General features: G+C 40.6%; 2 protein-coding genes across 2 annotated transcripts; one reads left to right on the top strand and one right to left on the bottom strand.

Moving 5' to 3' along the window:
- Window positions 1–1251: 1251 nt before the first annotated feature.
- On the top strand, window positions 1252–17230 carry LOC109895813 (calcium release-activated calcium channel protein 1). Its single transcript, XM_020489819.2, has 2 exons — window positions 1252–1511; window positions 14392–17230. Exons 1-2 carry the CDS (start codon window positions 1398–1400, stop codon window positions 14947–14949), a joined length of 672 nt encoding a protein of 223 aa, XP_020345408.1. The 5' UTR covers window positions 1252–1397; the 3' UTR covers window positions 14950–17230.
- Window positions 17045–27279, bottom strand: LOC109895097 (rho-related GTP-binding protein RhoF-like). The gene is made up of 6 exons (XM_020488744.2): window positions 27179–27279; window positions 19595–19745; window positions 19228–19315; window positions 18779–18888; window positions 18300–18434; window positions 17045–17824 (listed from the first exon to the last, which is right to left on the bottom strand). The coding sequence occupies exons 2-6, from the start codon at window positions 19727–19729 to the stop codon at window positions 17669–17671; spliced, it is 624 nt and encodes a 207-aa protein (XP_020344333.1). The 5' UTR covers window positions 19730–19745; window positions 27179–27279; the 3' UTR covers window positions 17045–17668.
- Between the last annotated feature and the right edge of the window lie 287 nt (window positions 27280–27566).

Genomic DNA, 27566 nt, shown 5'->3' with positions numbered 1-27566 from the left:
CAATTCATTTCTTGCATCTATGCATATGAACAAATGAAATGGAATATTGCTCAATGCGCGTTATACTGGAAAACGATTCTACAAACCTCTGAAGAGTTTGTTTAGGTAAGAAAGACTCACGAGCCTTTGATTTTCTCATCTGTTTGTTGAGAAACATTTATTGTCATAGGAGACTGAAATGACACATTTACTGCCATAGCCATCAGTCACACTCTTTGAATAAGTCCATGTGAAACTCTTGAAAATGAGGCAGTATATGCTGTTTTCCTTTTCTGGTCACAAGGGACTTCATCTACTTTCTGTTTCTAGGAGCTTTGCCAGGACATTTAGTTCAACACTGAGTTTGACTGGCTGCAGACTGCCCCCAACAACAGGCAATAACACATACAATAAGATTGTTCTGCATGCCTAATTGAGCCTTGTCTTCTCTGACATAAGGGACATAGTACATGATTGTGTCCTCACCCACCTTTTCTTGAGTACTTGGTCAGTGCATAAACCTGTCACCAAAACCAATTAGAATCATTTTAACTGCGCAGATACTCTCAAAGCCAGCAGCAGCAGCACTTGTGTGAGGGGAGAGATGAGTGTGAGAGAGCACATACAATCAAAGCAATATAAAATGAAGAACACATTGCACTAGTATAAATGTGCACACCAAATAGCTTAAAAAGGAAGACCAATAAAGATGAGTTCAACACATTAAAGTATTTGAAAAAAAAGCAGTCCTTACAAAATTATTTCTAAGACTTCATTCTCAGGCTTCATTGATTTGTCATAATATAGGATATGGCCTCCACTAGGTGGGAGTCAAAGATGGCTGCTCAATAGCATGTTTCCTATCAAATCCAGTAATTGGATAAAACATTAATAATAAGTGCACTAATGAACACGACCAAGCCAATAGCACATTAAGACAGTTTACAACACGTCCAAAGTCACAGATGCATCGAACTGTTGCAGATGGAATTCTGGTACTAGAATCTTGTCAATCTTCTATGGCTGAAATGCAAGAAGTGAAAATATATGTTATACATTTGTGCAATTCTATAGTCTATGGATGGACAAACAAATATAATCATCCCATTGTATTTAACACATTGTTTGCATTATTTAGACGAAGTTGACGAGGGCTATTCAAACATGCACCCATACAGATCTAGACTAGACACACAACCCACAAAGAAATGTTCATAGGCTACAACTACAACTTCCGCAAGAAGGCAAATAGAAACAGCATTGGATTGTGGGTAGTATCGTGTCATTTCCTGAATTAGTTTAGAAGTACAATTGTATGTCAAGTCGCATGAGTCCGCAGCGCGTGTATTTTTAATCGACTCTTCAACTTGGAAGAACAACAGGTTGACTGATTGAAAAGTTATTACCAGTAGCCAGCAATGAGTTTGAACGAGCACTCGTTGCAAGCTCTGTCTTGGAGAAAACTTTACTTGAGTCGAGCAAAGCTGAAGGCTACGAGCAGAACTTCAGCTCTCCTGTCGGGTTTCGCAATGGTGAGTACCAGGACCCAGTCATATAGATTGGAGCGGATGACAACTTTGACAAAATGTAGTTATGACGCACTATTTCTTAAGACTACACCTACCGGTAGACTATCCTACCAGCCCGGTCTCATAGACGACGTAACATAGTAAACGTAAATTCTAGTAAATCAAATTAGTATGATTTGTAGCCTGGTCTCAGATTATATGTAATATCGTCAAAGTAAATCAGAGACATCCAAAATAGTATTATATGTTACGTTTGGTAAAGTTATATAAGACAGCTGGTTACCTAAGGCAAAAATGAAAGTAAGGTTGTTGGATGGGTGTATAACGCAAGTTCAAATCTTATTACGGACAACTTTAACATTTTAGCCAATTAGGAACTTTTGAACTACTTACTACTTTGCAACTACTTAGCATGTTAACTAACCCGTCCCCTAACCTTAACCCTTTTAGCTAACCCTTTAACCTAACACCTAAACTTAACCCTAACCCCTAGCTTAGCAAACATAAGCCACCTAACTAACGTTAGCACCTATTCCAATTTGTTAGGCAGGTGGCTAACATTAGCATAACAAATTTGAATTAATAACATATCTTAAGTTTGCAAATTTATAACATATACTAATTGTAATTTGTAACATATCATACTAAATGTATGATGGACAGCCACAAATTTTAATACATACCATATGAAACGTAACATACTAATTGGAGGGTCCTCGATTCACGTTTACTATGTTATGTCTACCCATGAGTCCAGGTTGCAGCATCCTACCAGTATTTGACTACAATGCTGGATAAACCAAGACTGTTTTGATTGAAAATAACCGGCAAACATATTTAACGATATGCAATAGGCCTACAATTAAATGTATTTCTGTATGAAACTGGTTACATTGCAATTTTGATGCATAGATTTGCATATGCATAGTTGAGTGCATTTAAATGTCTCTGCAAGTTAAACCACTATGCAAGGCCAGATGCAAATTAAGGATGGCATTAGTGAGTCATATCTAAACCTTAACCTACCACAAGTAAACTGCAGCAAATCTGACAGTCACTCACCCAACAGAAAGTTGGACCCAGTACAGTTGTCAGCTGGTCAAAAACTCTAGGCTAGGCTACATCTTCCTGTACAGTCCTGCACCCAATAGAGGGTTGCAAGGTGATGTACGACGCCTCCTGGCGGCCATGTTTGGAAGACCACCGAATCAGTTCTTCTGACAATAACAGCTGAGTGTCTACCCCAAGCTGCATGATAAGTGTTCAAAACTACACTGCTCAAAAAAATAAAGGGAACACTTAAACAACAAAATGTAACTCCAAGTCAATCACACTTCTGTGAAATCAAACTGTCCACTTAGGAAGCAACACTGATTGACAATAAATTTCACATGCTGTTGTGCAAATGGAATAGACAACAGGTGGAAATTATAGGCAATTAGCAAGACACCCCCAATAAAGGAGTGGTTCTGCAGGTGGTGACCACAGACCACTTCTCAGTTCCTATGCTTCCTGGCTGATGTTTTGGTCACTTTTGAATGCTGGTGGTGCTTTCACTCTAGTGGTCGCATGAGACGGAGTCTACAACCCACACAAGTGGCTCAGGTAGTGCAGCTCATCCAGGATGTCACATCAATGCGAGCTGTGGCAAGAAGGTTTGCTGTGTCTGTCAGTGTAGTGTCCAGAGCATGGAGGCGCTACCAGGAGACAGGCCAGTACATCAGGAGACGTGGAGGAGGCCGTAGGAGGGCAACTACCCAGCAGCAGGACCGCTACCTGTGCCTTTGTGCAAGGAGGAGCAGAAGGCGCACTGCCAGAGCCCTGCAAAAGGACCTCCAGCAGGCCAGAAATGTGCATGTATCTGTTTCTGACCGTTTGAGCAGACTCCATGAGGGTGGTATGAGGGCCCGACGTCCACAGGTGGGGGTTGTGCTTAGGGCCCAACACCGTGCAGGATGTTTGGCATTTGCCAGAGAACACCAAAATTGGCAAATTCGCCACTGGCGCCCTGTGTTCTTCACAGTGGCTGGAGTGTGCCAGCAGTTCCTGCAAGAGGAAGGCATTGATGCTATGGACTGACTCGCCCGTTTCCCAGACCTGAATCCAAATGAGAACATCTGGGACATCATGTCTCGCTCTATCCACCAACCCCACGTTGCACCACAGACTGTCCAGGAGTTGGCGGATGCTTTAGTCCAGGTCTGGGAGGAGATCCCTCAGGAGACCATCCGCCACCTCATCAGGAGCATGCCCAGGCGTTGTAGGGAGGTCATACAGGCACGTGGAGGCCACACACACTACTGAGCCTCATTTTGACTTGTTTTAGGGACATTAAATCAAAGTTGGATCAGCCTGTAGTGTGGTTTTCCACTTTAATTTTGAGTGTGACTCCAAATCCAGACCTCCATGGGTTGATAAATTTGATTTCCATTGATAATTTTTGTTATTCTGTTGTCAGCACATTCAACTATGTAAAGAAATTCTTATTAAATACTTTTTTTTCATTCAGATCTAGGATGTGTTATTTTAGTGTTCCCTTTATATTTTTGAGCAGTGTACTTAATTCAACACCATGGTAAATTATTGTGCAGTATTTGGCTGCTCTAACAAGGGCAGAAAGACTACGTGAAAAAATATTTTTACAGATCATGAAACACCAAGGAGATAAGACTCAAGAACTGTCAAAAAGCAGAGACACCTTTTTCCCGTCAAGACCTGAACTCGGACAGCTGTTAGTACAGGAGCTGCTCTGATCTTTTCATCATTGGAAGAAGCTAATCTCTGCTTCAGTTGCATAATGCCAAGGGGCCATTGCAAATGCCTATAAGGCTAATGTCACCATACTGATGGTCCAGTGGTTCCCAACTCCAGTCCTCAAGTAACCCCAAAAGTACACCTTTTTATTTATGTCCTGAACAAGCACACCGGATTCAACTTGACAACTAATCGCCAGGCCCTCAATGAGTTGAATCAGGTATGTGTGCTGTTGGGTTGTATTCGAGGACTGGAGTTGGGAAACACTGCTGTAGGCCTATGGCTGCATTGACATAGCCATTATCATCAGCTGCAAAATGGGTTCACATGGCTGTTACTCTCTCTGGATATCAATCAAATAAAACAATTTGGGGTGCTTACAACTGATCAAAAAGGTCATGTTCATTTGAGAGTACAACACAGCAACACAGACAAGTCAGAGACCGATTCCCTTCCCCTCTTTATTGCAGGATTGTGATCTGTGATTAATTAACACTGACACTAGTTCATTTTGTATAATGGATAAGTTACATTTAAACACTTCACTTCGAAGAATCAATACTTTGACTATATGAAATAAAGTGTGTGGGTAAGCTAACTCTTATGTAAAGGTTTAGACATTTTAGTAACAAGTACCTAGGCTATTATTATGAAAGCATCATTTCATCTTTACAAAAAAGTCAATACCAGAGGTAGCCAACCTCACACCACTGATCCCTATTCTCCTTGGTGAGCAGACTTCTATTCCAGCCCAGCAAAAGCACACTTGATTATCAACTAATTTGGTTTGAGAAGTTGAATCAGGTGTATTAGTGCTGGGCTGGAATAGAAGGGTTGGCTGCTCCAATTGTAATAGGTTTATTCATTGTTTGACTTTTTTGAAACTATTTTTATTTACAACATTTACACACCACATGGTATACAAGGATGTACCCTTATTCTCTTGGGACATTCATTGGGACCTCTTCATCTGCATACAGGTTTTCACAGCTTGCTTTATCTGACGACAGAAAACATCACAAAGAAACAGGCTTAATCATACTCAAATAAGACGGCACTGAATGTTATGTTTCTATATCTCTCTTTCCCCAGTTTCTCTCGCTAGGAACTGGAACTCGAATCTTTTCATAATGTCCACCTGCAACAGTACATACCCTATCCAGAGTAGCCTACTCTATCCCTTTGACAGCTGGTGCCCTTAATCCTTCTACCCTCTTCCATGCCATGGCTGTTAGCTAGCTAGATACAAATGACTTTCGAGTTTGTTTTTAATTTACGACAACGATGATGATAAATACCGTGCATTCGGGAAGTATTCAGACCCCTTGACTTTCCACATTTTATTACGATACATCCTTATTCCAAAATGGATTCATTCCCCCCCCCCCTTCAATCTACACACAATACCCCATAATGACAAAGCAAAAACTGTTTTTTAGAAATTGTAGCATGTATTCTAAACTGAAGATCATGATTAGGTGATTATTGGAGTCCGATGTGTTAGCTGGGGCAAAACTGACACTGGAGTTGCCCACCCCTGTTTTAGTCAGTACTTTGTTGAAGCACCTTTGGCAGCGATTAGAGCCTCAGGTCTTCGTGGGTATGACGCTACAAGCTTGGCACACCTGTATTTGGGGAGTTTCTCCCATTCTTCTCTGCAGATCCCATCCAACATGAGAGAGCTTGAGGGGGAGCGTCGCTGCACATCTATTTTCAGGTCTCTCCAGAGCCGTTTGATCATGTTCAAGTCCGGGCTCTGGCTGGGCCACTCAAGGACATTCAGAGACTTGTCCCGAAGCCACTTCTGCGTTGTCTTGGCTGTGTGCTTAGGGTTGTTGTCCTGTTGGAAGGTGAACCTTCACCCCAGTCTGAAAACCTGCTCCAGAGCGCTCAGGACTTCAAGAATTTCTCTGTACTTTGGTCTGTTCATTTTTCCCTCAATTCGGACTAATCTTCCAGTCCCTGCCGCTGAAAATCTTCCCCACAGCATGATGCTGCCACCACCATGCTTCACCGTAGGGAAGGTGCCAGGTTTCCTCCAGATGTGAACGCTTGGCATTCAGGCCAAAGAGCTCAATCTTGGTTTCATCAGACCAGAGAATCTTGTTTCTCATGGTCTGAGAGTCTTTAGGTGCTTTTTAGCAAACTCCAAGTGGTCTGTAATGTGCCTTTTACTGAGGAGTGGCTTCTGTCTAGCCACTACCATAAAGGCCTGATTGGTGGAGTGCTGCAGGGATGGTTGTCCTTCTGGAAGATTCTACTGTCTCCACAGAGGAACTCTGGAGCTCTGTCAGTGACCATCGGGTTCTTGGTCACCTCCCTGACCAAGGCCCTTCACCCCCGATTGCTCAGTTTGGCCAGGCGGCCAGCTCTAGTAAGAGTTTTGGTGGTTCCAAACTTCTTCCATTTAAAAATGGAGGCCACTGTGTCCTTGGGGACCTTAAATGCTGCAGAAAAGTTTTGGTACCTTTCCCCAGATCTGTGCCTCAACACAATCCTGTCTCGGAGCTCTACGGACAATTCCTTCGACCTCATGGCTTGGTTTTTGCTCTGACATGCACTGTATAGACAGGGCAAACTACCTGCCCTGTATGACACCTACAGCATCCGATGTCACAGAAAGGCCAAAAACGACATCAACAACCTGAGCCACGGCCTGTTCACCCCTCTATCTTCCAGAAGGCGAGGTCAGTACAGGTGCATCAAAGCTGGGACTGAGAGACAGAAGCTTTTTTTTTTTCAATCTCAAGGCGACTTTTAAATGGCCATCACTAGCCGATTAACACCCAGTTACGCAACCCTGGACCTTAGAGGCTGCTGCCCTATATACATAGACTTGGAATCACTGTTACTTTAATAATGGAACACTAGTCACTAGTCACTAATAATGTTTACATACTGCTTTACACATCTCATAACAATATACTGTATTTTAGTCAATGCCACTCCAACATTGCTCAATCTAATATTTCTTAATTCCATTATTTTACTTTTAGATTTGTGTATTGTTGTGAATTGTTAGATACTACTGCACTGTTGGAACTAGGAACACAAGTATTTCGCTACACCCGCAATAACATCTGCTAAATTTGTGTATGTGACCAATAAAATGTGCTTTTATTACATTTTGTGTGCCTTTCCAAATCATGGCCAATCAATTGACTATACCGCAGGTTGACTCCAGTCAAGTTATAGAAACATCTCAAGGATGATCAATTGAAACAGGATGCACCGGAGCTCAATTTCAAGTCTCATAAGCAAAGGGTCTGAATACTTACAGTACCAGTCAAAAGTTTGGACACACCTACTCATTCCAGGGTTTTTCTTTATTTTTCTTTATTTTTTTCTTTATTTTTTGGATAATAATAGTGAAGACATAACTATGAAATAACACATGGAATCATGTAACAAAAAAAGTGTTAAACAAATCAAAATATATCGGTGATTCTTCAAAGTAGCCACCCTTTGTCTTGATGACTGCGTTGCACACTCTTGGCATTCTCTCAACCAGCTTCATGAGGTAGCCACCCGGAATGGATTTCAATCAACAGGTGTGCCTTAAGTTAATTTGTGACCCGATTTCAGGAAACTAGGTATGTGCCTTTTAATAACAAGTTTTTATGCCATCTGTAAATACAAATAAAGAAGTTACATTACCAGCCTAGTTGGTTTAGCCAAAGAAAAAGACAGTAACCTTCTCACTAGCCATGATTGGCTGAGATAATGAGTGGGCTGGACATGCTGAGAAGTTTCAGATTGTTCAGCAGCGTAGCGTCTTGTCTATAAAATGAGCTGCTCGTTATGCGTAGATAATTCTTTCTACTGCAGTTTTTTTTATAAAGAGAGAACGTTAGCAATGGAGAATGGCAAATATGTTGCTTCTGCTCTCAACATTGCTGCCCTGAATTTATCAGGCGCTATCGACAAAGGTCAGTGGGAAAAAGTTGTGATGGACTACTTTCTGGAGGACGATTGTGCCATTCTGACTCTGAAAATGAATCAGACGATGAGGAAATCCCTGATGTTAGGTAAAAACATTTCCAGTTGAAGACTTGAGTCTTCTGATGATGGTGATGGGGAAGAAACAGCGATCAACAGTGTTGTTGTCACGGAAGAAGTTGACCAAATTTTGAAATCCGTGGAACACAACGGGCCAAACAAGCTGTGCAAACTAAACGGAAACAACACAGGATGTCTTTTATTTAATCAAAGGGGTTGCAGGCTGCCATGAAGCTTTCATCCATGTATATGGGTAAGAATCTAGCTACAGTTTCAGCTATTATACATTTCTAATTTTGTCCGTTTTTATTGCAAGTTGAGGCTTGCTGTTAGCTAGCCAGCTGGAGTTTGATGGCTGGCTTGCTAGCTGATGTTAACGTTGAACCTAGTTTATTCGGGTAACTTTAGCTATGACAATCGGTTTGTTTTGCTAGTAATGTTACTCTGAATTGGGATTATAGTTAAATTTTTAGCTAGCTAACATTAGCTGGCTGGCTTGCTAGCAAACAATTTGTGTATGAATTGTGTGTGATGTTTTCTCCAGAATGCCATTTCGCATTGCTAGTTATAGCCTAATGTTAGCTAACTAACATTGAACTTATGTGGTTAACATTAGGTAGCTATGACGATCTGTTTGTATTGCTAGTTAAAGCTTGCTGTTAGCCAGCCATCTAACATTAGCTGGATAGCTATCTAGCTAACATTACGTGTATGAACTGTGTCTAGTAATATATCAGAATGCCAGAAGAAAAAAAATTCTGGATTTTTAATTTTTTTTTAGCAGAAGTAGAACACGACTGCCTCTCCTCCACCAGTCACACAAGGAGAATGGTCTAATGCCTCCCATCAAAAAGAGAGCTGGCCCAAGCAAGCAAAGGCAGCAGCGCAGTCATCAACTACATGCACCATTTCTTCACCAACTACAGAGTTGGGGAAACACGTGTGGACCTGAATTGTGATAACTGCAGTGGCCAAAACAAGAACACGTTTGTGCTCTGGAATTGTGCCTGGCAGACCATGCACAAACTCCATCAGTCTGGACCTTCACTTCCTGATCACGGGCCACACCAAGTTTCCCCCCGACTGGTGCTTCGGCCTCATCAAGCAGGGCTTCAGAAAGACCAGAGTGAACACTTTGTCTGAGATTGCTGGTGTTGTGAAGGACAGCACTGTGACGGGTCAACATCCAACAGCTGGTTGGACTGGAGGACGGTACGGTGCTGGTGGAAAGCTATGGCTGGGAACATCTGACTCCGTACTTCAGGCCGCTGCCACAGATCAAGCAGTACCAGCACTTCAGCTGAAAGTAATTTTCATTGTATTGCATGAGGTTATTCTTCTTGGGAGGTGAATTGATGTTGTACAGGGTTGTAATGTCTTCTGATTAATTTTATTTTTTATTTTTTAGTATTTCCCTGTTTTACAGCTTCGATGCTCTGGAGCCTGGTGTTGTTGCCAAGGAGCATTGACTGTCACGACCAGGTTTCAACTTCTGCGCAACGCTGACATCCTTCCTCCAATAGAAGGTCTGCCTGTACAAGCACCACCTGGACTGGACACAGCTAGACAAACTTATCTTTTTGAGAAGATCAGGGAGTTTTGTGACGAAGAGGCTATGGACATCACATGCCCTGCACCAAAGTCAACGGCAGAACAGAAACAGGCTCTTCGACTATAGATTCCCTTGTTCATGGCGTGATTCGGGCGGACCAGTCATCAGCACTATCTGCAGTGCCTCTATTCACATGACTCTCTCCTAACACACATCCCATACGTTGCTCCTATTTATTTCTTTATCCTGCTGCTCCACCACTTTACCCCTGATTGTATGCGTGTAACTACCTCGTCTATCACTGATATTGATATTGTTCTTGTACAAACTGTGTACTTTTTTGACTTTCTGATATTGCTACTATGCAAGTAACCATTTGGCTGTACCGTTTATACCTTCTGTAGAGACCATCCACTTAGCAAGACTTTGATATTGATATACAGTTGAAGTTGGAAGTTTGCATACACCTTAGCCAAATGTGTTTAAACTCAGTTTCACAATTCCTGACATTTAATCCTAGTAAAAATTCCCTGCCTTAGGTCCGTTAATCACCACTTTATTTTAAGAATGTGAAATTTCAAAATGATAGTATAGCTAATGCTTTATTTCAGCTTTTATTTCTTTCATCACATTCCCAGTGGGTCAGAATTTTACATACTCACTTAGTTTTTGGTAGCATTGCCTTTAAATTGTTTAACTTTGGTCAAATGTTTCGGGTAGGCTTCCACAAGCTGGGTGAATTTTGGCCCTTTCCTCCTGACAGAGCTGGTGTAACTGAGTCAGGTTTGTAGGCCTCCTTGCTCGCACATGCTTTTTCAGTTCTGCCCACAACTATTCTATAGGATTGAGGTCAGTGCTTTGTGATGGCCACTCAATACCTTGACTTTGTTGTCCTTAAGCCATTTTTCCACAACTTTGGAAGTATGCTTGGGGTCATTGTCCATTTGGAAGATCCATTTGTGACCAAGCTTTAAACTTCCTGACTGATGTCTTGATGTTGCTTCAATACATCCACATAATTTTCCTTTCCTCCTGTAGCAAAGCACCCCACAACATGATTCTACCACCCCCGTGCTTCACGGTTGGGATGGTGTTCTTCGGCTTGCAAGCCTCCCCTTTTTCCTCCAAACATAACAATGGTCATTATGGGCAAACAGTTCTCTTTTTGTTTCATCAGACCGGAGGACATTTCTCCAAAAAGTACGATGTTTGTCTCCATGTGCAGTTGCAAACCGTAGTCTGGCTTTTTTTATGGCAGTGGCTTCTTCCTTGCGGAGCGCCCTTTCAGGTTATGTCGATTTATAGGACTTGTTTTACTGTGGATACAGATACTTTTGTACCTGTTTCCTCCAGCATCTTCACAAGGTCCTTTGCTGTTCTGGGATTGATTTACACTTTTCCCACAAAAAGTATGAAGGCTGCGTGGTCCCATGGTGTTTATACTTGCGTACTATTATTTGTACAGATAAATGTGGTACCTTCAGGAGTTTGGACATTTCTCCCAAGGATGAAGCAGACTTGTGGAGGTCTACACATTTTCTGAGTTCTTGGCTGATTTTCTTTTGATTTTCCCATGATGTCAAGCAAAGAGGCACTTGGTTTGAAGGTAGGCCTTGAAATACATCCACCGGTACACCTCCAATTGTATCAAATGATGTAATTAGCCTATCAGAAGCTCCTAAAGCCATGACATAATTTTCTGGCATTTTCCAATGAGGTTTAAAGGCACAGTCAACTTAGTGTATGTAAACTTCTGACACACTGGAATTGTGATTTAGTGAATTATAAGTCTGTAAACAATTGTTGGAAAAATGTCTTGTCATGCACAATGTAGATGTCTTAACCGACTTGCCAAACTATAGTTTTGGTAGTGTGGTTGAAATTGGTGGTGTTGTTGAAAAACGAGTTTTAATGACTCCAACCTAAGTGTGTAAACTTCCGACTTCAACTGTATATATAAAAAGGAATATTGATATGTGGTCGTAACATGATTTTGTGACATACGGTCACATATCGTTGCGGTATCAGTGTCCACCACACAAATATATGGCACATACACATAAATATGGTGCATGCATCTGTTTATGTACTGTACATGTGCACCTCACTCAGGTTTCAACTCAGTTTGCATGGCCTGATCACATAGTATCCCATACATAAGTTAAGTGCATGTGTAACAGTATGCTAATGTACTGGTGTGAAGGCATTTGGGCAGTGGCCAAAAGTACTTAGGTAAAACTATCTGTACCTTGTTTATATTTTTGGCAACTTTTACTTCACTGCATTCAGAAAGAAAATGTACTTTTTACTCCATACATTTTCTCTGACAGCCAAAAGTACTTGTTATATTTTGACAGGAAAATTGTCCAATTCACACACTTATCAAGACAACATCCCTACGGCATCTGATCTGGCAGACTCCCTAAACACATGCTTTTGGAGTGTGCCCTTGGCTATCCTTCAATAAACCATTTTTTTTATGAAAAAAATAAGAGCTTGTGCCGTCTTGTTTAATATACGGAATTTGAAATGATTTATACTTTCACTAAAGTATGACAATTTTTAGTACTTTTTCCACCAGGATGTGGCTTGGTGTTATAGCATTTATTTCACATGACCCATCAATTCCGACAAGTGTGTCTGGGTAAGCATCATCTAATATTTATAAACTCTTTTTATCTGGACACTTTCTGTTTACCTGGAATTTTTCCTTGTAGGCTACCACCATTTTTAGTCTTAATCTTTACTACACTACTCACTGTTTAGCACATGACCTCATGTGAATCCTTAAAGAGATGGGCGGAGCTTGCTTAAGAGGGTGTGAACAATGCTGAATGGGCGTAGACAAAGGAGAGCTCTCCAGTTGGTACCAAAACATTCAAGGGCCCTTTTCTCAAAAGTGAGTTATCAAATGTATCAACATTCAAAGCAAAATTACTTTCCCATTGTTCCAAAAAGCATGCTGTGTATAATATACCATTTTGTAGTTCTGAGTCTACTTTTATCCAATGTAAAAAAAAAAATACAACAAATTCTGCTACATAAGACCGAAACCAGGTGGTGAATCACATTTGTGGAATTTCTTTCCTTAATGCATTTCAGCCAATCGGTTGTGTAGGGATGGTATACAGAAGATAGCCCTATTTGGTAAAAGACCAAGTCCATATTATGGCAAGAACAGCTCAAATAAGCAAAGAGAAATGACAGTCCATCATTACTATAAGACATGAAGTCAGTCAATCCGGAAAATTTCAAAAACTTTAAACGTTTCTTCAAGTGCAGTCGCAAAAAAACATCAAGAGCTAGCTCTATGGCTCTCATGAGGACCTCAACAGGAAAGGAAGACCCAGTTACCTCTGCTGCAGCCCAAATAAATGCTTCAGAGTTAAATAAGACACATCTCAACATCAACTGTTCAGAGGAGACTGTGTGAAGCAGGCCTTAATGGTCAAATTGCAGAAAAGAAACCACTACTCAAGGACATCAATAATAAGAAGACTTGCTTGGGCCAAGAACACAAGCAATGGACATTAGAACAGTGAAAATTTGTCCTTTGGTCTGATGAGTCTAAATTTGACATTTTTGATTCCAACCGCCGTGTCTTTGTGAGATGCAGAGTAGGTGAGTTGATGATCTCCACATGTGTGGTTCCCGCGTGACACTTTGCTGGTGACACTGATTTATTTAGAATTCAAGGCACACTTAACCAGCATGGCTACCACAACATTCTGCAGCGATATGCCATCCCATCTGGTTTGCGTTTAGTGGGACAATCATTTGTTTTTCAACAGGACAATGACCCAAAACACACCTCCAGGCTGTGTAAGGGCTATTTGACCTAGAAGGAGAGTGATGGAGTGCTGCATCAGATGACCTGGCCTCCACAATCACCCGACCTCAACCCAATTGAGATGGTTTGGGATGAGTTGGACCGCGGAGTGAAGGAAAAGCAGTCAAGTCGTCAGCATATGTGGGAACTCCTTCAAGACTGTTGGAAAAGTATTCCAGATGAAGCTGGTTGAGAGAATTCCAAGAGTGTGCAAAGCTGTCATCAAGGCAAAGGTTGGCTACAAGATAGCTAGCTAGCTAATACGAATTTAGCTAGCTGGGTGGCGATATTTAATTCACTTAGCTAGCTAGCTATTCAGTATGATAAGTTAACTAGCTAATAATACAGCACATTTTTTAAAATAATTTTCTAAATATATTTACTAAAGTGAATAGGTTCTTCCACTGCCTCTGTATTCTGGGTGCTTAGAAAAAAACTAAATAATGGGAAATCTTCCTGAATTGTTTTTCGGTGGTAGCAAAACACAGCCAGCCATGTGGACGATTGGGGGACACAGGGCAACAAAGTTCCACCAGACTGACTGGTCTTCCAACATGGCGCCCTGTGTGGCTGCTACATGATTTGTAACAACTGCAACCCCTCTATAGAGAAAAAACATGGAATTGTCACATGCAGTGGTTGAGCTTTAAATTACATCATTGTCTTTGTTCAGATTGTTCTGATTCCTCATCCTGTTTGCACGTCGCTCTTTCAGTCAAGCTGTAACCGTGTGAAATTGTCTCTTTCAGGTGGCTATGGTGGAGGTGCAGCTGGAACAAGATCATGTGTATCCCCAAGGGCTGCTGATAGCCTTCAGCGCCTGCACCACTGTCCTTGTGGCAGTGCACCTTTTCGCCCTGATGATCAGCACCTGCATCCTGCCAAACCTGGAGGCCGTCAGCAATGTTCACAACTTGAACTCGATCAACGAGTCGCCCCATGAGCGTATGCATTGCTACATTGAGCTGGCCTGGGCCTTCTCCACTGTCATCGGCACCCTTCTCTTCCTGGCCGAGGTGGTTCTGCTGTGCTGGGTCAAGTTCCTGCCCCTCAGTCCCTCAACTGTTAAAAATAGCACCGACAATTATGGAAGGGCAGCAGCCATTGTCTCCACCTCCATTATGGTGCCGTTTGGACTGGTTTTTATTGTGTTCGCTGTGCACTTCTACCGCTCTCTAGTGAGTCACAAAACTGACCGTCAGTTTCAGGAGCTGGAGGAGCTGTCCAATATCACCCGGCTGCAGAACCAGCTGGACTACAGGGCGGAGACAACCGGTCTGCAGCCCTCCTCCGTCGACTTCCCCTGACGGGAGCACACACACAAGTAGGGAGTTGGAGCAGTACACAGTTGTAAGAAATGTATTATTGACTTGTTTTTCTGTATCTATTTGCATGAGCACCATGAGAAAGGATACTTTATATAGTAATATCATATTTCTTCAGATGTTTTGTATTGGGATTTGGACTCTGCTTTAGGCATTTTTCTACTTGTGTAAATAGTTGGAGAGGTCAGAAGCATTTGCTTTATATTGTTCACTAGTTTGGACTCAAGCCACTTTTAAAAAAACTTTGCATGTCTATTGTCTTCCTTATGGCTTCAGAAACAGATCTGAATAGCTGAATGTGAGTGAGCATCTGTGTGAAATTGGTTTTTAAATGTTTTGTACCTCTTCATTACATAGATGATATTTGTAGTTATGTCACATACACAACTACACTAAGTTTTGTCTAAGGTGGCTGGGGAACACAGTGTGGGACGAACATACTGTAATAACATTTTGTGAAGTAGTTGGATTTTAATTTAACAAAATGATAACTGGCCAATTTCCATGAAAGGAAAACTGGTCAGAGCATAATATGTAATAACTGCTGTAATAGTGCTGGTGCAAGGGAAAAGCAGAATTTAGATTTTTAGTCAGTCTGGAATATATACCTCATATTTTAACATTTCAAAGTCAGTACAATTGATCAGATTTGCTCTGATGGTCATTTGATGAGTTAATGTATTTTAAGCACGCTACTGTTACATGAGACAAATACAAGTGTGAAATTTGAAATGTACACTACTGTACAAAGGTTTGGGGTCACTTAGAAATGTCATTTATGAAAGAAAAGCTCATTTGTCCATTTAAAATAACATCAAATTGATCAGAAATACAGTGTAGACATTGTAAATGACTTGGAAACGTCAGATTTTTTATAGAATATCTACATAGGCGTACAGAGGCTCATCAGCCACCATCACTCCTGTGTTCCAATGGCACGTTGTGTTAGCCTTTTAAAATGATAAACTTGGATTAGCTAATTGATCATTAGAAAACCCTTTTGTAATTATGTTATCACAGCTGAAAACTGGCCTTCTGTAGGCTAGTTGAGTATCTGGAGCATCAGCAGTTGTGGGTTTGATTACAGGTTCAAAATGGCCAGAAACAAATAACTTTCTTCTGATACTCATCAGTCTATTCTTATTCTGAGAAATGAAGGCTATTCCATGTGAGAAATTGCCAAGGAACTGAAGATCTTGTACAATGCGGTGTACTACTCCCGTCACAGAACAGCGCAAACTGTCTAACCAGAATAGAAGAGTGGGAGGCCCCGATGCACAACTGAGCCAGAGGGCAAATACATTAGTGTCTAGTTTGAAAAACCGATGCCTCAAGTCCTCAACTGGCAGCTTCATTAAATAGTACCCGCAAAACACCAGCCTCAACTGCGAAGAGGCGACTCCGGGATGCTGGCCTACACTACACTGCATTTCTGATCTTTTTAATGGACCAAAAATGTGCTTTTCTTTCAAAAACAAGGACATTTCTAAGTGACCCCAAACTTTTGAACAGTAGTGTATTTGTTTAACCTTTTCCTCTACATTATGTAATTAGACAGGTTGGTTGGGATATGGTTCCCAGTTCCTCATGTCAGGCTGAAATACCACCTTCAATGTGAAGTACTTTTCTTAGAGATTGTAAAGCTGTTTGTTTTGCATTTATGACAAATCACAAGTAGCTTCTTCTAAAGGAAATGCTTCAGAGGGCAAATTAATAAATGCATTTTTATGGAGGCAATATATTCAGATCTTTGTCGTCGACCTCTTAATGTGATCCAAGTGCACATATTTACTTTCATCAAATAATGGCACATGATCTTCTGTTTTTATTATTTATGAGTCAATTGTGAAGCGTTCTCTTCCGTATGGTCCACCAACCAAAGGACATCCAGCCAGCTTGACACAACTGTGGGAAATATTGGAGTCAACCCGCATGGAAGGAGTCCTTAATGTTTTATACACTCAGTGTATACTGTATGATGATTGTAACATCCCCCTAAAATGCCATTTGAGGCTAAGATTTGTAAGAGGTCTTTGAGTGCCTGGGGCTTATGAAACCCCACACAATTATATGTCTACACTGCATTGTCTGGTGCCAAATCATTGTCTTATACTGTATTTCTGTTACATTGTGGTGAGACTCCAAAGGGCAGAGGATTGGATTGATATGACCTCTTTATTAGACAATCATTGTGCATTTTGTATATTTGATTATGTTATGCATAACAACCCTATGCCTACTGAATAAAGAATAAGAAAATCCATCTTATGTTGCTTCATTTATTCATATTAAAGTGTTTTTAAATACTTATACGAGATGTACTTTGAATTACTGTTAGAGAGTCAACCTTCTTTTGAATGAAAAATATTGGATGCATCAATATGGAAAACAATGGTACCTTCAATTATTTGCAATGTCCTGCTCAAATTGTTGAAGACCCAATTTCCTTATTTGTGGGTCTATAACTTGAGGGCATTGTCCGTTTCTTTTAAAGAAATACATTTAGAAGATATGTCGAGTTAGCAGGAAGGAAAACCACAAAGGAAGTGGGTTAGCACAGGGTAAAATGAAGTGGACACGCAGCATCAAAAGTGTAAGAGGACTTGTCGTAGGGAGGAGTCATCTGTGTTTTCCCTGAGAGTATAGGTCTAGAGCACTGTCTATCAGGAGCTCACGGTGGGGGATAGCATTATCTCTTGGGTCACAGAAAGGCACAGAATCCTTTCCATTTTGCCTTCCTTGTTGCTGCAATGGCTCGTTTGATAGCCTCTCTGAATATGTCCTCCACATTCTCCTTGTATTTGGCTGAACACTCCAAGTAGAGGTCAGCGTTGATCTTCCTTTTGGTCTCTTCACCCTGCTCAGATGGAGGAAAAAAGAGATTTTTAAATTGAGAGGCACCAACAAGACATAACTATTCCGAGCTAAATCTTCCTGTTGAGAGTTTGATTTCAAATGGAATATATTGCATGACATGAAAAGGTTCCCTGCCTGACACGAACTAGCCAAAAATAAAATGTCAGATAAATACATTTATTCCAGGAGAAAGGGTGATTCAGAATTGTGATTATCACTCAGATTTGGGGTAAGTGGGGATTTGCATTGTCATTACGGTCATTAACATAGTCTCATCACTGCTATTGATCTTTTGAAGGTGTTTTTGGTTCAACCCTTCTGATCAAAGTCTACCTTTCCCAACAAACCACCCTAATTCAACCACTTGTATTGCATTATCAATAAACCCAATAATAATGACATATGTAAATTGTACAGCAGATACAGTATATTCAATGTCTATAAATTATACATAAGGCTATGTAGGAAATCTCTACCTGGATGTATGTGATGGGGTTCTCGCCTGAAGACCACAGTTTCTTTGCCAAGACCTTGTCTTTCCGCAGGTCTGTTTTGCATCCTACCAGTATAATGGGCACGCCACGGCAGAAGTGATGCACCTCGGGGAACCACTGAAAGATATGCTAAACAGAGTTAGATATTCTAAACATTCTATGTCATGCAGTGAAAATACATGTATAGTCAGTGGGATCTTTGTACAGTCCATAGAATAATCCCTGTGAGGGTGACTGCATCTACTTTGCAAAACAAATGTACCATGAACCTGATAAATACTTGCTTGAGCAAGTATTCAAAATATATTTCTGATTGTCAGCTGACATTGTCACCCATCTTCAGGTACATTAATTATGTTGTAGATGTCATGAAACTTATGGCACTGTATGTTAATGCTTCTTCCTCCTCCTGTGGACTGAAACAGACAGAAGAGCAGTAAAGTATGAAGAGAGTGCAGTACCTTGATTAGCAAATTGTCATAACTTGATGGGCAAGTGACATCATAGCAGATCAATATCAGGTTGGCACTCTGATAGGACAGAGGGCGTAATCGGTCATAGTCCTCTTGACCTGAAATAGATGGATGTGTATTAGCAATCTGTCATGAAAATCGCATAGCCAAAAAAATAAAAAAATTAGATAAAAACTAGTTGGCTACTTAAATCAATGCCAGCCTCATCTGTTATTCCTTTATCTTTATTTAAAATCTACTATGACTCTCCTGAGTCACTCTCACTTAAAGTACATTATGATTCTTTAACAACCAGAGGGTGTCTGTTACTGCATTTCTAAGATACTGTAGATCTGACTACTTATGAGCACAACACGCCCACTAAAGACTCAGGATACCTGTTCAGCCAAGTGTTAGTGCACTGGTGCTCTCAAAAGCATGGATATGTAAGACCTGACCTGCAGTATCGTAGATGTTCAGACGAAACTCAGCGCCTCTGTACCTCACGTTGGCGACACATTTTTCAAACACAGATGGTACGTATTTCTGAAAGATAGACAAAAATTGAGTTTCAAATCCAGTAAAAAAAAAAAAAGTTATTTCATAGATGGTAGCTAAAAAGGTTGAAGTTAACTTTGCTCTTTTTGTCATCTCATATGCATATATAAATTGTGTTGTCACTTACATTCCTCACAGAAATGTGTCTACATGCAGAGTAATAATAGTACCTGTATAAATCATGTAAATAGATGGCCTTTTCCCTGAAAAGTGTAAATAGAGAAGAGAAGCAGCCAGCTGATGAGCTGGCTTTGTCAGTTGTCTTACCTCTGGAAAGTCTCCTTTAGTGCAAACCTGGAGTAGGGAGGTTTTCCCACATCCACCATCACCTACTATCACAACCTTAAACTCCTCTCGCCTCCTGGTATGCCCACTGCTCACCCCTGACATGTTCTGTAGCATGCTTCTCTCTGAGAAGCTAGATGAAAATGTGGCAAAAGAGCCTCCACTTGTTGAAGGGGATAATGGAGGCAGACACTTGAGATAACAATAAATTGCACAAAAAAATGAGTAAGAAAACTAGCTTAACCTAGTGAGTTACTAGCACTGGACTACCGGTCCATTGTCACCTTCTACCAGTGGTTTTAAGGAGGCTCCTCTTGATTGAGTACCTACCCCTCCTATAAAAGAAACCCCCCTTCTTTCCTTTCCTGAATGGACACATTACCAACACCTTATCAAGGAACACAAAAGCCAGAAAAGATTGAATTAAAAAGGAAGATTATCCTATCTACCTGACAATCTCTTGTTCCTTAGTTGCAGAACTAAATAAACTGTTAGCAAGAGAGTGAACAAATGGAAACGCTTAATCTATGCCCTGGAAACCAGCCAAGTAGCATTATGGCTATATGGTAGAATTGGCACTGTTCCTCCCTTTCAAAACAGATTGAATTCATGTCACCTAGTGGATCAAATGTTAAGGGATGACGTACATTATTCAGATAGTAGATCCTTTATGTGCTAATGTATAGTGTACTTGTTTGTAGAATCCAATAAGCCACTTTTTCTCTGCTACTGCACGGAGTGCCAAGTCTAGGACCAAAAGGCTCCTTAACAGCTTCTACCCCCAAGCCATAAGACTGCTGAACAATTAATCAAATGGCTACCGGACCATTTACATTGACGACGACCCCCCCCCCCATTTGTTTTGTACACAGCTGCTACTCACTGTTTATTATCTATGCATAGTCACTTTACCCCACCAACACGTACAAATTACCTCGACTAACCTGTACCCCCACACATTGACTCGGTACAGGTACCCCCTGTATATAGCCTTGTTATTTTACGGTGTTACTTGAGTTTATTTGGTAAATATTTTCTTAACTATTCTTGAACTGCACTGTTTGATAAGGGCTTTTAAGTAAGCATTTCACGGTAAAGTCTACACTTGTTCTATTCGGTGCATGTGACAAATAAAGTTTGACTTGATTGTAGATTTAGGTACTTTCTCCAACAACTAACTAGATCCTAAATTTTCCAATTTCCGCCTAGCTGTATACATTTTAATGTAGGCCTATATGGACAGAATCATGATATTATTTTATTCTGTTTAAAGTATCGACCCACTGGGCAATTTCAACTTGGAAATTTGGGTAGTATTTGGTTGATATCCAATAAAAATGTCTGTTTTTGGTTTAGTTGTCATCTAAATGTGTTACCACTGAGCTTTCAACCATTTTAAAACACAACAACATTCAAATTGGAATACAATGTGAGATATTTTCTATTTATACAACAACTTAGTGTTATCACTTAGTGTTATCACTGTGCTTCATCTAATAGCACAACCAAATTACCTGGATTGCAGTTGAGATTAAATTAAAAGTACATGGCGCAAGTGATCAATGCTGTTCAGATTATTACAGCAATTGGGAAGATCTCCACAGACCTGACCTTTGCATGCTATCTTGAACAAGCATGCTTTCAATGATTACATAAAAATATATTTATAGACAGTAGACCTCAAAATGTGGCCGTGGATGTTACTTATTTTAAGGTTGGGTAATTACTGTTACATCAGCTTCTAAGATATATTACAAAAATATTATTGAGTCGTGTTTGGTTGACAACACAATCAAACATTTAAAGGCTCAATGTAGCTGTTTTTATCTCAATACAAAATAATTTATTGGTAACAATTAAGTACCTTACTGCGATTTAAAACAATTAAAATGGTAAAAAAGAAACAAAAATATCTTCATAGTAAGAAAGCAATTTCTCAATCAATAATTTTGTTATGATTGTATGGGAGTGGTCTGAGTGGAGAGGGGAAAACTAAAAATGTGCTATTATTGTCCACCAAAACAGGCTGAAATTTCAGGACGTGATTTCAAACAGCTCTTACACTAAAAGGGTATTATCATGAAGCCTTTTCATTATTTCACACTATTATTCCAACCTCAGTGTGGAAAGATACATAATTTTTTGACTGCAATGGACCTTTAAATGATATCTAATGCTTGGATAGTTTCATCTGAGCCACTGGCTTATTCCTATTCTTCAACTTTTAGTTAGATGGTTTAGTTAGAGACCTGAAGCCAACATAACTTGTCGACAAGTTAACAAATGACAGGCTAATAGGCTATTTACTATATTGCAAAAGTGATTTTGAATTGTGTTTGGTTGACACCAAAATCCAGTTTGTCTACAAATTATTAATTTATATGTTGGATTCACGTCGCCATCTCAACCTAGAATCAAAGTTAAAGAATAGGACCGGATCAAGTCAAACTTTATTTAGTCCTATTCTGTAGCCCTTTACACTCATACCCATATATGGATTGAAAATGGCGGACTTGGAGACTAATACGCTCCTAAATTGGAGCACAGTAACGTGCTATATACTGTATAACGCCAGAGCTCAGGCTCTGCGCTTCACAACTCTGTATGGGTTTTGACTGACAGCACCGTTCATGACAAGAAGTTGCTATCATCCCTCCCGTTAATTGGCCAACTTCTGCTAAATGTTTGCTGTCTGAGTGAGGAAAATGTTTGTAAATTATGAGGAATCAATGTATTTTGAAAGAAGAGATGTTGACAATTATAATAAATACCACTTTGATGTCATACAAGCAAGCCAAACCCATGAGAGTCCAAATGTGCACGTCCCAAATCAAATCTAATTTTATTTGTCACATACACATGGTTAGCAGATGTTAATGCGAGTGTAGCGAAGTGCTTGTGCTTCTAGTTCCGACAATGCATATCAACGTTTATGATCGCTTATGTTTGATGACGTGGGGGTTATACCCTAGGTTTCCCTGAACAGAATGAGCCTGTTTGTAGTATGGTGAAGAAAATTTGATTTAGTCCTATTCTGTAGCCCTTTACACTCGTACCCATGTGGTTTGAACATTTCAGACTTGGACACTGATACGCACCTACGCCACTTCCACGCATCTGAGTTCTCTCATGACTCCCTTCTATTTGCACCTAAATTATGAACTGCTTCTCTGAATTGCCTTGTGAAAGCCTAGCACTGTAAAATCTTATTTTTGAACTTAGCTCGTCTTCCCTGCAAACAATAATGAGTCATTAGGATGTCCCCGGGACGTCACTAAATCACCTAAAGTCATCAGGATGTTGTGTCTCGGTCCCCTGGAGGTTTTGTATAGTTCCCGGTTTGTCTTGGGGGGGGGGGGGGGTTTAGGACTTTCTTGGGATGTTGTGTCATCATGGCCCCTGAACATTCTTGGGACGTTGTGTCATGACCCCCTGGAGGTTTTTGTCTAGTTCTCGATTTGTCCCAGAGACGTCACCTGATGGTTACAAAGAAACATTCTTCCCCCCACCAAAAACAAAAAAGTTATACACCGGGTTCGCACATCCTAGTACACATCACCCCTCGTTGCTGTCATCTAGCCTATTAAGGCCCTGATTGGTGAACCACTGATCCAGATTTGTTTACATGTCCTTACCTGGGATTTGAACTCACAATCTCTTGGTTCACAGCATGGCAATCTTCCTGCTACACCACCATGTCCATCACTGACTGATTTTACCTGTAGGCCTATTCCTACTCTTTGCACTTCAAAGTAAATCTCAGCTCTGTTAAAACACACTGAATAAAAACAAATAAATGTATCATAGACAGTGTTTCAGGAGTAATATTAAAAGAGAATAATATGCCCCACCAACAGACAAATATGCTGAAAACTCTAACTGAAATATAGTGGTGGAAAAAGTACTCAATTGTCATACTTGAGTAAAGATACCTTAATAGAAAATTACTCAAGTAAAAAGTGAGTCACCTAGTAAAATACTACTTGAGTAAAAGTCTAAAAGTATTTGGTTTTAAAACTACTTAAGTATCAAAATGTAATAGCAAAAATATACTTAAGTACTGAAAGTAAAAGTATAAATAATAAAAAAAATGCTCTATATTAAGCAAACCAGACAGCACCATTTTCTAGCTTTTTCATTTATGGATAGCCAAGGGCACACTACAACATAATTAACAAACAAAGCATTTGTGTTTTGTGAATCCACCACATCAGAGGCAATAGGGATGACCAGGGATGGTCTCTTGATAAGTGCATGAATTTGACCATTTTCCTGTCCTGCTAGCCATTCAAAATGTAACAAGTACTTTTGGGTGTCAGGGAAAATGTATGGATTAAAAAGTACACTATTTTCCTTCGGGATGTAGTGAAGTAAAAGTAGTCAAATCTAAATAGTAAAGTACAGATACCCCAATAAACTGCATAAGTAGTGCTTTAAAGTATTTTTACTGAAGTACTTTACACCACAGCTGAAATACATTAAATGAAAGCAATGAGAGAATAGTCAGATTACTAATATATATATATATACACACACACACATACACACACAAAAGTATGTGGACACCCCTTATATTTAGGAATTTGGCTATTTCAGACACATCGTTGCTTACAGGTGTATAAAATTGAGCACACCGCCAGGCAATCTCCATAGACAAACATTGGCAGTAGAATGGCCTGACTGAAGAGCTCAGTGACTTTCACTGTGGCACAGTCATAGGATGCCACCTTTCCAACAGTTCGTCAAATTTCTGCCCTGTGAAGTAGAAACCTCTAGGAGTAACAACAGCTCAGCCACGAAGTGGTAGGCCACACAACACTCACAACCAAGTTCCAAACTGTCTCTAGAAGCAACGTCAGCACAATAACTGTTCGTTGGGAGCTTTATGAAATTATTTTCCATGGTCGAGCAGCCTAAGATCACCATGCACAATGCCAAGTGTCGACTGGAGTGGTATAAAGCGCGCCACCATTGGACTCTGGAGCAGTGGAAACCCGTTCTCTGGAGTGATGAATCAAGCTTCACCATCTGGCAGTCCGACGGACGAATCTTGGTTTGGCGGATGCCAGGAGAATGTTACCTTGCTCAAATGCATAGTGCCAAGTGTAAAGTTTGGTGGAGGAGGAATATTGGTCTGGGGCTGTTTCATGGTTCGGGCTAGACAACTTAGTTCCAGTGAAGACGAATCTTAATGCTACAGCATACAGTTACATTCTTGACAATTCTGTGCTTCTAACTTTGTGGAAGGCCGAAATGGTTTGTCAATGGTTTGTCAAGATCAGTGTGGAAGAACTTGACTGCAGTGCACAGAGCCCTGACCTCAACTCCATCGAATACGTTTGGGATAAATAGGAACGCAGACTGCGAGCCAGGCCTAATCGCCCAACATCAGACCTCACTAATGCGCTTGTGGCTGAATGGAAGTGAGTCCGCTCAGCAATGTTCCAACATGTAGTGGAAAGCCTTCCCAGAAGGCTGTTATAGCAGCAAAGGGAGGGACCAACTCCATAAGCTGATGATTTTGGAATGAGATGTTCGACGAGCAGGTTTCCACATACCTTTGGTCATGTAGTGTAGCAAAAGAGTGCAAGCTGCACTGCTAAGTGCAGAGACGTATTATAGGTAATGATGTAGGGGACTTCTGAAATTTTACCGACTTTGTGGCACAGCACTAAGAAAAGCATACCCCAAATCCACAGGTTGTGAGTTCAAATCCCAGGTGTGGTCATATTGAAAAATCAGTACTAAGTGATCATGTATTCATACTGTCATTGATGAAAGATGAACACTATTTTAGCTGAACAGCGTACCACTTACGTTAAACTCCCCCATACAATTTCGTTACTTATAAAATGGTAGGGGACACCTAGGACCATCACATGACAAAAACCTCCAGGGGAACATTACACAACGTCCCAAGAACATCATTGGGGACGTCACCGGGACAAACCGTGAACTACACAAAACCTCGAGGTGACCATGAAAAAGTCCCAAGACCATTAAACAACATCCCAAGAACGTCCTCTAGTCACCCCCGGGACAAACCAGGAAAGAGACAAAACCTCCAGGAGACCATGACACAACGTCACAAGAATGTTCATGGGACAAAGCGGGATCTATAAAAAGGTATCCCAGAGAACATTCCCTTAGGACCATCACATGACGTCCCAAGGACTAGTAAAATGAAAGTCCTGAGAACATCCCTAAAAAGGTCTTGACGTGGTCTTCAGTGATGTCCAGGAAATGTACAGGGAACTAGACAAAGGCCTCCCAAAGAACGTTCCCCTGGGAACATCACGCGACGTCTGGAGGACTAGTAAAATTAAAGTCCTGAGAATGTCCTATAAAAAGGTCATGACAGGGTCCTCAGTAACATCCTGGTCATTTACAGGGAATTTCAATAAGGTGCCACAGTGAACATTCCCTTGGGACCATCATGCAACGTTCTTAGAATGTTTGCAGAACGTCAGTGGGATAACTTTGCGTCAAAACCCTTAAGGGACCTAATGGGAACATCGCCGAATGTCCTCAGGACATTCCCGGTTTTCTGGGATGTTGGCAATAGAACGAGCTTTCAAACTATGCCCTGATCCAGATTGCAATTTCTAATGGACTGTTTTTTTCAACAGTAATTGTGTAAAAGGCAGGGATGCAGAGCTGTGTTTAAAAGAAAAAGTGTTTTCTTTAGTTCCTCACAGCAAGGAGAGCTCAGAAAACCACCTAATAGTTGAAGACTCTTCTTTGAGTCATAAATGTGCATTGAAATTATTTAGGAACTGTGCACACTTTGAAGAGGTGTGTGACCACTTGGATACACCAGTTAGATCTCACTGAAACCCTTAGAAATTGTGTCACATGTTGCACCTACCCCCAATTTTCCAAGAACATTCTTACCATGTTACAGAATGTATCCAGACTATTTACAGATTTTGTAAATCAACAAATGCGGCAAGAAGTACAGTACATCTCAAATGCACATTAAATCAACAGTGTAATGTTTGGTTTCAGTCTTGTGTCAGGTAAACTGTTGTGTATTGAACTTTGGTCTAATCATTTTCCCATAATCGTCAAACTTCATTTCCAATTGCTACCATGCTTATGCGTTTCATATTTATTTCTGTAAGAAACAGTTCAGTTTATCCCTATAGGCTAATTCCCATGAGTATAAGGGGTTATTAACTTAGATTTTTGGTTGAGATAGACATAAATCCAACATATTAAATATTCATTTGTATACAAAATGGAATTAAAGCCAGACTAAGTCAGTGGCACAGATGGAACTATCCAAGCAGAAGATACAGTACATATCCCACAAATGTTGATATTTGGTTGTGTTGACAACCAAATCCAAAATTAAATAAAAATGTTATGTCACATGCTTCGTAAACAACAGGTGTAGACAACAGGGGAATCCTTACTTGGCCCTACCGAACATTAGAGAGAGAAAAAAATAATAACGCAAGGAATAAATACACAATGAGTAATGATAACTTGTTTATACACGGGTTAGCAGTACCGAGTCGATGTAATTGAGGTACATACAGTGCCTTCAGAAAGTATTCTTACCCCGTGACTTCAGTGGAGGCTGCTGAGGGGAGAACGGCTCATAATAAAATGCTGGAATGGAGCGAATGGAATGTATTTGATACCTGTCACGTGTGCTTCCTCTCCGGCCTCTAGGTCACCAGGCTGCTCGTTATGGCCCACACCTGTCACCATCGTTACGCACACCTGCGCATCCTCATCACCATCTATCACTCCAGTGCTTAATTGCTCAATTGTAATTACTTCGCCAATACGTTATTGCCTTACCTCCCTAATCTTACCCCACTTGCACACACTGTATATAGACTTTTCTGTTGTGTTATTGACTGTACGTTGGTTTATTCCATGTGTAACTCTGTGTTGTTGTTTGTGTCGCACTGCTTTGCTTTATCTTGGCCAGGTCGCGGTT

The sequence above is a fragment of the Oncorhynchus kisutch genome, linkage group LG8, assembly GCF_002021735.2.
Source record: "Oncorhynchus kisutch isolate 150728-3 linkage group LG8, Okis_V2, whole genome shotgun sequence".
Taxonomy (NCBI): Eukaryota; Metazoa; Chordata; class Actinopteri; order Salmoniformes; family Salmonidae; genus Oncorhynchus; species Oncorhynchus kisutch.
This window is presented reverse-complemented; position numbering and strand designations above follow the sequence as displayed.

Bases quoted from the DNA above. Each gene is read 5' to 3' on its own strand.
- LOC109895813 (XM_020489819.2), top strand. From the start codon at position 1,398: ATGAGTTTGAACGAGCACTCGTTGCAAGCTCTGTCTTGGAGAAAACTT. The intron at 1,512-14,391 runs GTGAGTACCAGG...TGTCTCTTTCAG, and splicing joins TCCTGTCGGGTTTCGCAATG to GTGGCTATGGTGGAGGTGCA.
- LOC109895097 (XM_020488744.2), bottom strand. From the start codon at position 19,729: ATGCTACAGAACATGTCAGGGGTGAGCAGTGGGCATACCAGGAGGCGA. The intron at 18,435-18,778 runs GTACTGCACTCT...CATATCTTTCAG, and splicing joins ATGACAATTTGCTAATCAAG to TGGTTCCCCGAGGTGCATCA. The intron at 17,825-18,299 runs GTAGAGATTTCC...CCATCTGAGCAG, and splicing joins ACCCCATCACATACATCCAG to GGTGAAGAGACCAAAAGGAA.